The sequence below is a fragment of the Phodopus roborovskii genome, unplaced genomic scaffold (genome assembly GCF_943737965.1).
Source record: "Phodopus roborovskii unplaced genomic scaffold, PHOROB, whole genome shotgun sequence".
Lineage (NCBI taxonomy): Eukaryota > Metazoa > Chordata > Mammalia > Rodentia > Cricetidae > Phodopus > Phodopus roborovskii.
In genome coordinates, this window is record NW_026126410.1 from 8490171 (window position 1) to 8502230 (window position 12060).

Below are 12060 nucleotides of genomic sequence, written 5' to 3' on the forward strand. Positions count from 1 at the left end.
TAGGAGGTTTCTCTGCAGACAGGGATCCAGGGATGGGGTCAAGGATGATGATCCAGTAGAAGATGCCAGCAGGAACTCAGACTGGACCTGCAGAGATAGGCGAATCTCTGGGAGGGGCCCGTTACTCCACAGAGGACTGGAGGTGGGGTCAGAGACCAAGCACCTGGAAATTATGGGTTGTTCCGCGTTGATAGTCAGGTCTTCTTTGTTCAGAGTTGCTCCGAGAAGTCTCTGAAGAAGGGTAGACTGTTGGCTCCACCCTCTGTCCCAGTGCTAAACCAGAGGGGCAGGACCGTGGGTAGGGCTCAGGGTAGGGGGGGTAGGCTGGTGGTGTGGATGGGTGGGGGTGTATCAGAGCTCCAAGGGTGCTCTCGATGGGGACAAGAGACAGGAGCAACAGGATCATGGGCCAACCCATGGTGTTCGGCTGGGGGCGGGGGGAAAAGTGGTTGTAGGGGACAGGCAGCCCCGATTGGGCCCAGACTCACCTGTGTGAGTCTGGCAGAAGAGGACAAGGGCTGAGCTGGAACTTGAGAAGATTTTTCAGGATAGTGGGATCTCAGTGGAAACTGGAACTCTCCAGCTGAGGCCTCTTTCTTTGGCAGAGGCCCGGATTTGGGGGTAAAGGATCTTGCCCGTAGGAACTCAGAGTGGACCCACAGAGATAGGCCACCTAGTTTTGTCTTATGCAGGTTCCTCAGCTGTCAGTCTTGAGTCAATGAGCTCCCACTTGCTCAGGTCAGCTCTTTCTGAGACTTTCACCAACATGGTCTTCACCCTTAACTCATATTATTGCTCCCCTATCTTTACAATGGAGCTCACTAACTATGGACTTACAGCCGAGAACCTGCATGGGACCAAACTAGGCTTTTGCATGTGAGTGACAGTCACATGGCTTGATCTGTTGCGGGGTTAGGTGGTCTGGCAGTGGGACAAGGATCTCTCTGGTGCATGAAGTGGCATTTTGGAGCCTATTTCTTATGGTGGGATGCCTTGCTCAGCTTTGATACAGTGGGGAGGGGCTTGGTTCTGCCTCAACTCAGTATGCCAGACTTTTGTTAACATCCCAAGGAAGGCTTTAGCTCCCAATGAGGAGTGGATTGCATAGGGATTGGGGAGTGAGGGGTAGTTGTGTAGGTAGGGAAGAGTTGTGGGGCAGGAGAAGGAAAATGGTGGGAATTGGGGTTAATATATTAAATGAAAAATACTTTTTTTAAAGAAAAAATAAATCACAAAAGAGAAAAAAGTTTAACAATTTTAGGTATTATAATTAGTAATTACTAATATGTGTCCATAGCACAAAATGCCTTTAGAACTAATTGTCTGCTCTATAAAATGTGTACATTTTATAGAGCTTAAAAATTAAAATGTATGCATTTCCAAACTGTCTGAGACTATTTAATCCTATTATTTAAATGCTAAATTCAGCATTATTTTGCCTAAAAACTTTGGGAAGATTACACATTTTATTTTTGATGTTATGTTCTGTTTAAAATTTATCCCAACTTCTTCAGTTTCTATAAGATAGACACACTAGCTTGTTTAATTTGTAAATTTTTAAAGTATTTTTGTTTTTTGAACTTATTTTTTATGAATATTCAGATAAAGCAAACTTTATATTTTATTATTTTAGTGAGGCATACTGATGATACCAATAATAAGAAAAATAAAAAGCAGAAGAAAATCCTTAAAGCAATTGTTCACATTCATTTGTGGAAGGCCTGAAGTCAAATAAAGTGTATTTTCATGCCAAGTGCACAGCAAAAATCTTTCCCACTACATTAATGCTGAAATTAAAGACAATGTTTTTCCTAACCAGTGAACTATTGAAAAATCCTATGCAAATAATAAGGATTAATATGTTTATAATACTTAATCACATAGAGACAAAAATTCTTTTTTTTTTTACTCATAACAGTCTTTGTTGTTTTTTGTCACAATTTCCAATTCATTAATACATGCTAGATATTACACAATTCCTAATAGTAATAGTTGTTAAATCAATGCTTGTAAGTGATTATTCCCACCTTGAAGTGGCCTATTATTAGCAACCAGTAAATGAACGAGGAGACAAAAATTCTTAAGAGATTAGATTTACACACTTGCTTTAAAATATTTAGTATTATGTACTATGTCAACTGAAAAGCATTCTGCATTAGATTAAATCTGGATAAAAATCATGTGTATAGCTGGAGAGGGAAGGCAATACAGAGGGAGGACAGAAAGACACATAATAGTAAAACTATTTGAAGAAGACATAGGGGAACATTGCTTTATAAGCCTACTTACAATCACATATATTTGTATACACATAGTACACAAACACATATGCCCATACTCACACAGTTACCCATGCATGAGTTTAAGTAAAGTTATACCACACTGTAGGAAATGCTCCCCTCAAGAACCATATGCTATCTAACAAAACAAAAACAGTAAAGACACAAACAAAAAGTAGTACTACTCAAGGAGGCTTTCCTTTGAATTATTCATCAGGAGGGACCAAGAGACTCCTCTAATGATAAACACAAATGCCATTTCAGTTGGTTTCCTACCAGAAATTGAAGGTAAATCCCTAATCCTGAAGAAACTACACAAGTCAGACAAAGGAAGTGGAGAAATTAAGTTAGAACTGACCTGGAAATTTCTTCCATGAAGGCTACCTTTGATAGTCATGAAAGATTTGAATAACATCCTCCAATTGTTGTTTGTTGGTGGTTCCTTCAAGTAAACTGTGATGCTCACATTTTTATCATTTGTGTATGGAATTAAGTATGGTAGGTGGTTTTTCCTGAGGTTCACCATATTGAGGATTATAGTCTTGCATGCTATTTTTATATATCAAATAATATCTGGGAGCCAAATGACACTGTGCCAAGTCCTCTCAACTCTAGTCAACATCTCTATGACTCCTCTGCCACTCCCCCCTGCTTTGGTGCTCTAGAGACACTGAAATAGCCAAGCACCAAAGGGCCTAGATGACCCAATGTGCCATGCCAGCTGGTCAGAGACAATGGGTCTTTGGTCACCTGTAGTGGACAGCACAACGTTGGATGATGTCCTTCTGTATATATTTTTCTATTACTGGCTGATAAATAAAACACTGTTTGGCCAATAGAGGCAGGAAGATAGGCAGGACTAGGAGATGAGGAGAGTTCTGGGAAAGGTAGGCAGAGAGAGACTTTGAAGAGACACCTTGTAGAGATGGGGAGGATAGGTCATGCCAGACATTCTCTGGTAAGATAAGGCCATGTAGAAATACATAGATTAATAGAAATGGGATAATAATTAAGACAGAGCCCTGAATATGGAATTGGGGTGAGAGGATGGGAGGGGAGGGTGGTCAGGGTGCATGTGAGAGGGCAAAGAGGGTAAGAGGGAAGGAGGGAGAGGGAACTGGCATCGACATGTAAAATAAAAAATAAATAAAATAAAAAAATAAAGAAAAGGAGAAGAGAGAAGAATGACAAAAAAAAAAAAAATTAAGACAGAGTTAGCCAATAAGAAGCCCTAGCCATTGACCAGCAGTTTAATAATTATTAGAATGTCTCTGTGTGTTCATTTGGGGCTGAGCCAGTGGGACATAGCCAGACAAGAATCTCCAGCAACAGTTGGGCATTCCAGTGTCCCCTCTCTACTACTCTGGTGGTCTATTTTCTGATCAGCAGGAACATGGTGGTTAAGAGGACAATACAACTTCAAGAAAGGCAGGGTTAATGAGTTACAAAGGGAATTGGAAAAGCTTTTGGATGTTGACTGCTTGAGTATTGGCTGGTGACTCTCAGTTGCATAGAGATTTCAAAATCTTTTCCCTCTGTTCTTCAACCAAACCAAACCAAACCAAACCAAACCAAACCAAACCAAACCAAACCAACCAACCAAACAAAAAATCTTTAGAAATCCACATAGATTGAATCCTAGCAACTTTAGTGGAAACTATCTGTAGGAGTTCCCTCACCTGTAAATGGGGAGAGTATCTACAAGGTCCAGCTTTTTTATTTTTAAAGGAAAAACAGGTAAGTAGAATAAAATAGTCTCTTCCAAGTAGTAATTTCTTCATGGAAACTACGTATAATTACTTATCTCCTCCTATATTGCATTCACCACCCTCCCTCCGCTTCTGACACCATCAAGGTGTTGAGTTAGTTTAGAATAGAGTTAGAAGCTGGAGAGATGGTGCAGAGGTTAAAAGCACTGGCTGCTCTTCCAGAACTCCTTATTTCAATTCTTAGCAACCAACATGCTGTCTCTTAACCATCTATAATGAGAGCTGGTGCCATCTTATGGCATGCAGGATTATGCTCATGGAGAATACTGTATGCATAATAAACAAACAAATAAATAAAAAATCTTAAAAAACCGCAGCAAGTCAATAATTGAAATAAGAAAACATTTCAAGATGTAAAAGGGTGAAGAGACATTCTTATATTCAGTTGAAGACGTTTGGAAGAGTTTATATTATTTTAATTACAGCAGTATCAGAAGACTAAGGTTGTGTCTAAGTGCATACAGGTAAAGCTTCATGATCCTTGTTGTCCCCAACTACTTCTATATATAATTTAAATTTTTTTAAAAAATATTTTTTCATTAATACTTCCTAAAAGAAAAAGTTAAAATCAAATAAGTAATACTTCTATGTACAAATATCACCTAATTCCAGCCTGAGAAATACATAAATTCACAGACAAACTAAATATCTCTTCTATCTTTGAGATTTTTTAATGAATCTTATGGGTTCATATCTCACTTACAACAGAATTACACCTGTGGTTTTCTGCTTGACATGCACAGACTGTTGTAACTATGTGTAAGACCTGAGTTATGGAGCTGGAGGAGATATTGGCTGTTCAAATGAGATCTCTATTGCTGCTGTGATAACATCCATGATCTACAGAAACTTGGCTTGCTCAATCTGTGTTTTTATACAATTCAGGACTCCCCTGCCCAGGGGATGCATCATCTGCAATTATGTGTGTACCACGAAAATAAATCATCAATTAAGAAAATGCCTACAGGCCAGCTTTGTGTAGGATGTACCAAGTTGGTAAGAAAAGGCAACCAGCGTATTTGCATTGCATACTGTGTTCATTATATTAAATATGATTAGAAACAAAATAATCTTTTCTAGTTATATTTTTTCTGTAGGTATTAAATTTTGAGTTAGATTGAGTGTTAGTTTGAGAAAAAAAACAAAGCTACCTTCATTAGTTTCAACTTACAATTATATTGTTATGCAAATATAACCTTTTTTTATTGGCTTTATGTGCTTATTGTTTTTAAATATAATCTTATTCACCAGTATTGAATAGCTACATGTTTTCTGGAAACTCACAATGTAGAACATGGAAGATGATTTATAGCCACAAGATGTCACTGTTAGACTTTAGTGAAGTAACTGACTACTCGTAGGAAAGGGAATCAGTCTGTTTTCCTAGCCTCAAAAATAGTGACTTAGATTAATGTCTTTACATGTGTGATGTCGCTTCCCGTTTACTCCCAAGTTCTGGGATTAGTGACATTTGGGCTCTAAAAATATATTTAGTTTAAAGGTTCCACTCCATAGTCAAGGTTTTATTCTACTCAATCTTATTCCTACTTATTAATATATAAATATCTGTCATTTTTTAGAATACGAAATATACCTTCACAAACTCAATTTAATTGTATATTTCCAGGGAAAAAGCCCCATTAAAGTCAGAAAATCGGTGAGGGTGACTATAGCTGCTATCTCTACTATTAAATCACCTTAATTTTCCTCTACTAGGTTTAGAAACAGGGAAATAATTCCTATATTTTACTGTATGTGCTTAACTGATAAGAGACATGGCTGGAGTTTTCTCTTCCCATGATGCCTCTGATTTGAGTTCAGATCTGATGCTGTTTTCCAGCTGTTCTCATGATGAATGATGAGTTTACAACATAGCTGGCCTTGTGAACACCTCGCAGCCTTTGGCTTATATGGCACTTGAGCACCAAATTATAGGCACTGCCCACAATCACATTGTATTTCACGTTTAAGTAAGTGGTGTTTGCTGAAATGACTGGCTTTTGCATCTATAAGCATTTTTGCTCAGATGAATATTTACTGACATTTTCTCCATTGTTTTTGTCTCAACATTTCACTGATATTTGAGTAGCAGAAATCCATTTTCAGTCACAAGATGTTATGGACTGTTACATTTCACATTATTGGGAAACTTCCTGTTATTTGTGTGTATAGCTTTTACAACAGAAATACAAGTTAAATCAATTGTCTATGGATTATGGACAGTATAATTCCATTCAGATTATAAGCAAATAACTTATATCTGAATTTCCTGTTCTCTAGTGGTATGCTAGGTGTTTTAATACAGACCATAGACATTTTCCCCCTTTCCCTGTATGTCCCATAGTCACTCTGTGACTGTGCTATGTTTGAACATTAAACTATGCTTTAAGATAAACACTCTGCATTTAAGTGTTAAATGTGATATTTAGGTCTTGGAAAGAGACAATTTCAAGGGGATTTAATAGAAATAAATGATCTTTTGAAGACAATCACATAACATCTTACCTTGGCAATTATGACCTTAGAGAGTATATTATATATCAAAACGTTTTTCTATAACATAGTCTATCACAATGCATCATTTGATTTAATATTTCCAGATTATAAATCCAAGTTCATCTAAATTCAAGCTCATTACCATTTGAAGCACAATAAAGACTTAATTGCTGATGAATGAAGGAACCACACAGTGGTATATTATGCTTTTCTAAGGAGACAATATATTACAATAGTTTTAAATCCACAATCACTAGACTGTGGAAAGGCTTCCCACGTAGCCCTGTCCCCACAGATGCACGTGGTCTCTGTTGATCATCTCCATGAGAGTGGCATGCTTATTAATAGTGGTAAACTAACATACTCACACAATTATCATGCAAAGTCTGTGGGTCATGTGTAGGGAAATTCTAAGTTTCATATCTTGTGGATTTGCTTATCTGCAAAAACTACATTTGTTCACACTTTTGACACTCTATAGAACTGTAAAAAGGCTTTGAAATCCTTTCTTAGCCTATTCATTCTCTCTTCCCTGACCTTGAAAACCACAGATCTTTTACTATTTCTGAGGGTCTGCCTGTTTCCTTAAATGTCATATGTTTGAAATCTTAATCTTTACGGCTTTGTAGAGTTGGTCGCTTTCACTTAATAATATAATTTAAGTTTTCTTTTTTTTAACCATAGTTTGATAATTCATTTCTTTTAATGCTACATAATGATCTAGTATATGCCTGTACCACAGTTATATTTATACGTTCAGCTAAAAGAGAACAGTTGGGTGCAAATTTTCATGTAGACATGTTTTTAACTATTTTGTTTTACTATTAAGGGGTAAAAATGTTGAATTTTCCAACGTCAGTTAAAAAAATGGCCTTTTATCTGGCTCCTTAGGGGAGAACTAGCCACACCACTCACCAACCCACAGTACTGTGGTACAAGCTGTGGTGTGGTTGTGGGAGAGCTGGCCCTGACCATCATACAGCTCTCCTCAGTTGATGATCTCAGTGTGGGTGCAGGGTGAAAAAGCTTCATTCTCTCTTAGGGACCTGGCCTCTAGAAACTGGACATGCTCTAGTGAATATAAGGATAACAGAAAATGGACTTCTTCTTCCCCTTGGAGTGGGGAGGTCTTGTGGGGGGGCAGTTGAATGGACATGGGAAGACTGTGAAATGAGAGAAATTGGGACTTGATGGGAGGTTCCCAAATGATCAATATAAAAAACCAGCAATTCTTCAGCAAAAAGCTCATTTTTCATAGATATAAGATTTTTTGTTTGTTTGTTTTAATTTTGTTTTACATTTTAGTTGTTCTTTTCAGGTGCTGAGGATCTGAGCTTTCAAAACAAGTGCTTTACCAGAGAGCTATGTTCCCAGCCATGACAATCTGTTCTTCCCTGTGAGCTTCTTTAAGAAAATTATGACAACTTCCTTCTCTTACTTCTTTGAACTGGAAAACTATTTAGACAGTTTTTAATTCAAACACATTACTTTCAAAAACATTCTGAGGGTTTTAATCTCAGTACGTAAATTTACTTTTTGCGACTATTACTATCATGTCTTCTCATCATAAAAGCCAATGCACAGTTACTATAATTGGTTCAAAAATTATTAATTAAAAGATAACTTTTCTTTTTTATATATATTTTATACAACAAAGTCCATTTAAATGAAAACAAACATTTATAGACAATATTTGGGAATTTGGGAGTCATTCTTTCCAAACTACTTCCTGCTGGTAAGGGGCACTGTCATGGGGGTATTCTAAGAAGAGGCAGAAATCCTGGCTGTAGTCTGTAAGGCTGCTTTGTCCAGCTGCTTTGAATGTAGAATCATATGGTACTCTGTTTCAGGTGGTTTAGCTTGATCAAACCCCATTAGACTGGAAGGAATCCACAGCTTTTCATTTTCTGTAGAAACAAAAACAGAAATCCTTTTTCCCAGTAATTTGTCCTTGAACTTAAATTTTGGAGTCAAACCATTTTTTTTTAAATTTAATTTATTATTTTACATGTTGATCCCAATTCCCTCTCCTTCCCTGCCTCCCTCCCACCTTCCTTCCCTTTTACCCTCTCTGCCCTCTCAGATGTACTCTAGTCACCCTCCCCTTCCATCCCCCCCCAATTCCATATGTAGGGGAATGCCATCCAGTAGGGGTCATGTAGATCTGACAGGTCATGTGAAGTAGGGACTAGGGCTTCTCTCCTGTCTCTAGGTTAAGGTAGTTATCCCTCCATGGGGGATGTGTTCTCAAGGTCTTTTGTGCACCAGGGATACATCCTGCACTGTCTGAGGTCCCTTAGACTGCTCAGGTCCCTGAGACCCATATTCAGGGCCTGAGTCAGTCCCATGCTGGCTTCCCAGCTATCAGTCTGGTGGCCCGTTAGCTCCTTGTTCAGGTAAGCTGTCTCTATGTGTTTCTGCCGCCTGGTCTTGTCCTCTCCCTCTGCATCTGAGTTCTACTTCAACTCAGTGTTTATGTATGGGTGTTTGCTCCTGTTTCCAACAGGCATTAGTTGAGGAAACCATGGAGAAGTTAGTTGTTGATCTCACTCTCCGGAAAGGGCATTTTTAGTAGCCTTTCCATGGAAGCTCAAATTGTTAGTTGGCAACAGTCTTGTAGTTCTCTAGACCTTTCTTTGTGTTCAATTTTATCTTCAAACCAATATTGGCTCCCTATTTTATGTTCTCTCTCTCTCTCTCTTTCCTGTCTACTATTCCTAACCAGGCTCATGGTCGCACATGTTTTCCTTTCCTCCCCCTCATTTTCTCCTACTTTTCTCTCCATTCGCTGCCTCCCCCCCTTCCCCTGAGCTCTGGGGGACTTGTCCCTTCCCAGTTCTGTGAGGGACTTTATATGAATCTCTTAGAATACACCTTGTATCCTAGTTCCTCTGGTGATGTGATCCTTTAATCTAGGTCTAAAATCCATATATGAGTGAGTACATACTGTGTTGTTCTTTTTGTGACTGGGTTATCTCATTCAGGATGGTTTCTTCAAGTGCCATCCACTTGCCTGTGAATTCCCATTTTCCTGAGGAACTGCCATACTGATCTCCAAAATGGCTGTACGAGTTTGCACTCCCACCAGCAGTGGAGGAGTGTTCCCCTTTCTCCACATCCTCTCCAACATGAGTCACCATTGGTGTTTCTAATTTTAGTCATTCTGGCAGGAGTAAGATGATATCTCAAAGTTGTTTTGATTTGCATTTCCCTGATAGCTAAGTTGATTATTTCCTGGCATCTACTCCTACAGGGTGAGTTTTCTTCTCTCTGTTCTAATGCTTTTAGTTGTGCTGCTACTTCTCTTATGTGACTATCCTCTGTTTTCTTCATATGGGCACTTAGTGTAATGAACTTCCCTCGTAACACTGCTTTGAAGGTGTCCCATAAGTTCAGGTATGTTGTGTCCTCATTCTCATTGAATATTAGAAATCCTTAATTTCTTTCTTTACTTCTTTTTTGACCTAGGGGTGGTGCAATTGCACATTGCTCAGTTTCCATGAGTTTGCAGGTTTTCTGCTATTTGTGTTGTTGTTGAATTCCAATTTTAAAGCATGGTGGTCTGATAAGTTACAGGGCACTATTCCTATTCTCTTGTATCTGTTGAGGTTTGTTATGCCACCTAGTATGTGGTCAATTTTAGAGAAGGTTCCATGTGGAGCAGAGAAGGTATGTTCTTTTGTCTTTTGATGGAATGTTCTATAGGTGTCTGTTAACCCCAGTTGAGACATAACTTCTGTTAGTTCTTTTGTTTCTTTGTTGAGTTTCTGATTTGTGGTCCTGTCTAGTGTTGAGAGTGGTGTTTTGAAGTCTCCCACTATAAGTATGTGTGGTTTTATATGAGCTTTGAGTTTTAGTAGCTTTTCTTTTACGAACGTGGGTCCCTTTGTACTAGGGGCATAGATGTTCAGAACTGAGACTTTGTGTTGATGGATTTCTCCTGTGATGAATACGAAATGACAGTCTTTATCTCTTTTGATTAATTTTGGTTTGAAGTCTAACTTGTTAGATAGTAGGACAGCTACACCTGCTTGCTCCTTATTTCCATTTGATTGGAAAATCTTTTCCCAACCCTTTACCCTGAGGTAATGTCTATCTTTGAAGCTTAGATGTGTTTCTTGTATGTAGCAGAAGGATGGATTCTGTTTTTGTATCCATTCTGTTAGCCTGTGACTTTTTACATATATATATATCCATCCAAGTGGTACGGGGCGCTGTGATGGGGGATTCTAAGATGATGCAGAAATCCTTAGCCTGTGTCTTTTTTTTTTTTTTTTTTTTTTTTTAACAGATCTTGCCTCAAGTTTATTTGTAGAAACAGCATAGGGCACAGGTCATCTGAAGATAGTGTGTAGATGTGTCACACCAGTCCATCTGTCTTCACAGTGGCAGAAACCATTTCTACGGGGCCTTGGCACCTTTGGGAGCCTGAGCTGGAGCTGCAGCCTGGACCTTTGATGGAACCGAGGCCTTTGCCTTGGTTTGAACCTTGGGCTTTGGTTGGCAGAGCCTATGACCCTTTGCCATATACTTTCTAATCTTCTTCCCAAGCTTGGGGTGAGCGATGAAAGCCATACGGCTGAGTTTGCAGCCAGGACCCTTTGGCATTTTAGGTTTTACCACCTTGGGCTTCACAAGAGCCTTGATGGCCTCTGCGCGTGCACTCATTGCCTTGGCGTTGTTTGCCTGCATCTTCTTTAGGCCTTTCTTGTTGTGATTCTTGGCAAAGCGCATGTTCCTCAGGAACTTGGGATCAACCCCCTTAAGAGATTCGTATCTTTGCGATCGGGGTTTCTTGATGCCATTTCTGTGCCATTTCCGGGACTGGTTGTGTGTGGTGTGGTTCTTGGACTTGGCCATGTCTGAACGGTATCCGGCGGCACCCAAAGCACCTGGGATTGGAAGAGAAAGAGCGCCTGTGTCTTTTTTATAGGTGAGTTAAGACCATTAATGTTGAGGGTGAGTAAGGACCATTGATTGTTGATGCTTGTTTGATTTAGGTTTATTGATGGCAGTGGTATTGTGAATATATTAGTTCTGCTTCACCCTTGGTTTCTGGTGTAGTTGGATTATCTGTTGCCTACATTTTTGTGGGCGTAGTTATCTTCCTTGGGTTTGAGTTTTCCTTCCAATACTTTCTGTAGGGCTGGGTTTGTAGATATGTATTGGGAAAATCTGGTTTTGTCATTAAATATCTTGTTCTCTCCATCTATAGTGATTGAGAGTTTTGCTGGATATAGTAGACTAGGCTGGCATCCGTGTTCTCTTAATACTTTTAGAACATCTATCCAGGACCTTCTGGCCTTGAGGGTTTCCATGGAGAAGTCAGGTGTAATTTTGATAGGTCTGCCTTTATATGTCACCTGTCCTTTTTCCTTTGCTGCCTTAATATTCTTTCTTCATTCTGTATGCTAGGTGTTTTGATTATTATATGTCAAGGGGTCTTTTTTCTTTGTTCCAGCCTATTTGGGGTTCGGTGTGCATCTTGTACTTTCATGGGCATGTCCTTCTTCACA

The 12060-nt window shown here is 39.0% G+C and overlaps 1 protein-coding gene across 1 annotated transcript; it reads right to left on the bottom strand.

Annotated features, from left to right (window-relative positions):
* Positions 1-10930: 10930 nt before the first annotated feature.
* On the bottom strand, positions 10931-11436 carry LOC127220807 (60S ribosomal protein L29). Its single transcript, XM_051182701.1, has one exon. The coding sequence runs from the start codon at positions 11402-11404 to the stop codon at positions 10946-10948; it is 459 nt and encodes a 152-aa protein (XP_051038658.1). The 5' UTR covers positions 11405-11436; the 3' UTR covers positions 10931-10945.
* Between the last annotated feature and the right edge of the window lie 624 nt (positions 11437-12060).

Coding starts and splice junctions, on each gene's coding strand:
- LOC127220807 (XM_051182701.1), bottom strand. CDS start 11,404: ATGGCCAAGTCCAAGAACCACACCACACACAACCAGTCCCGGAAATGG.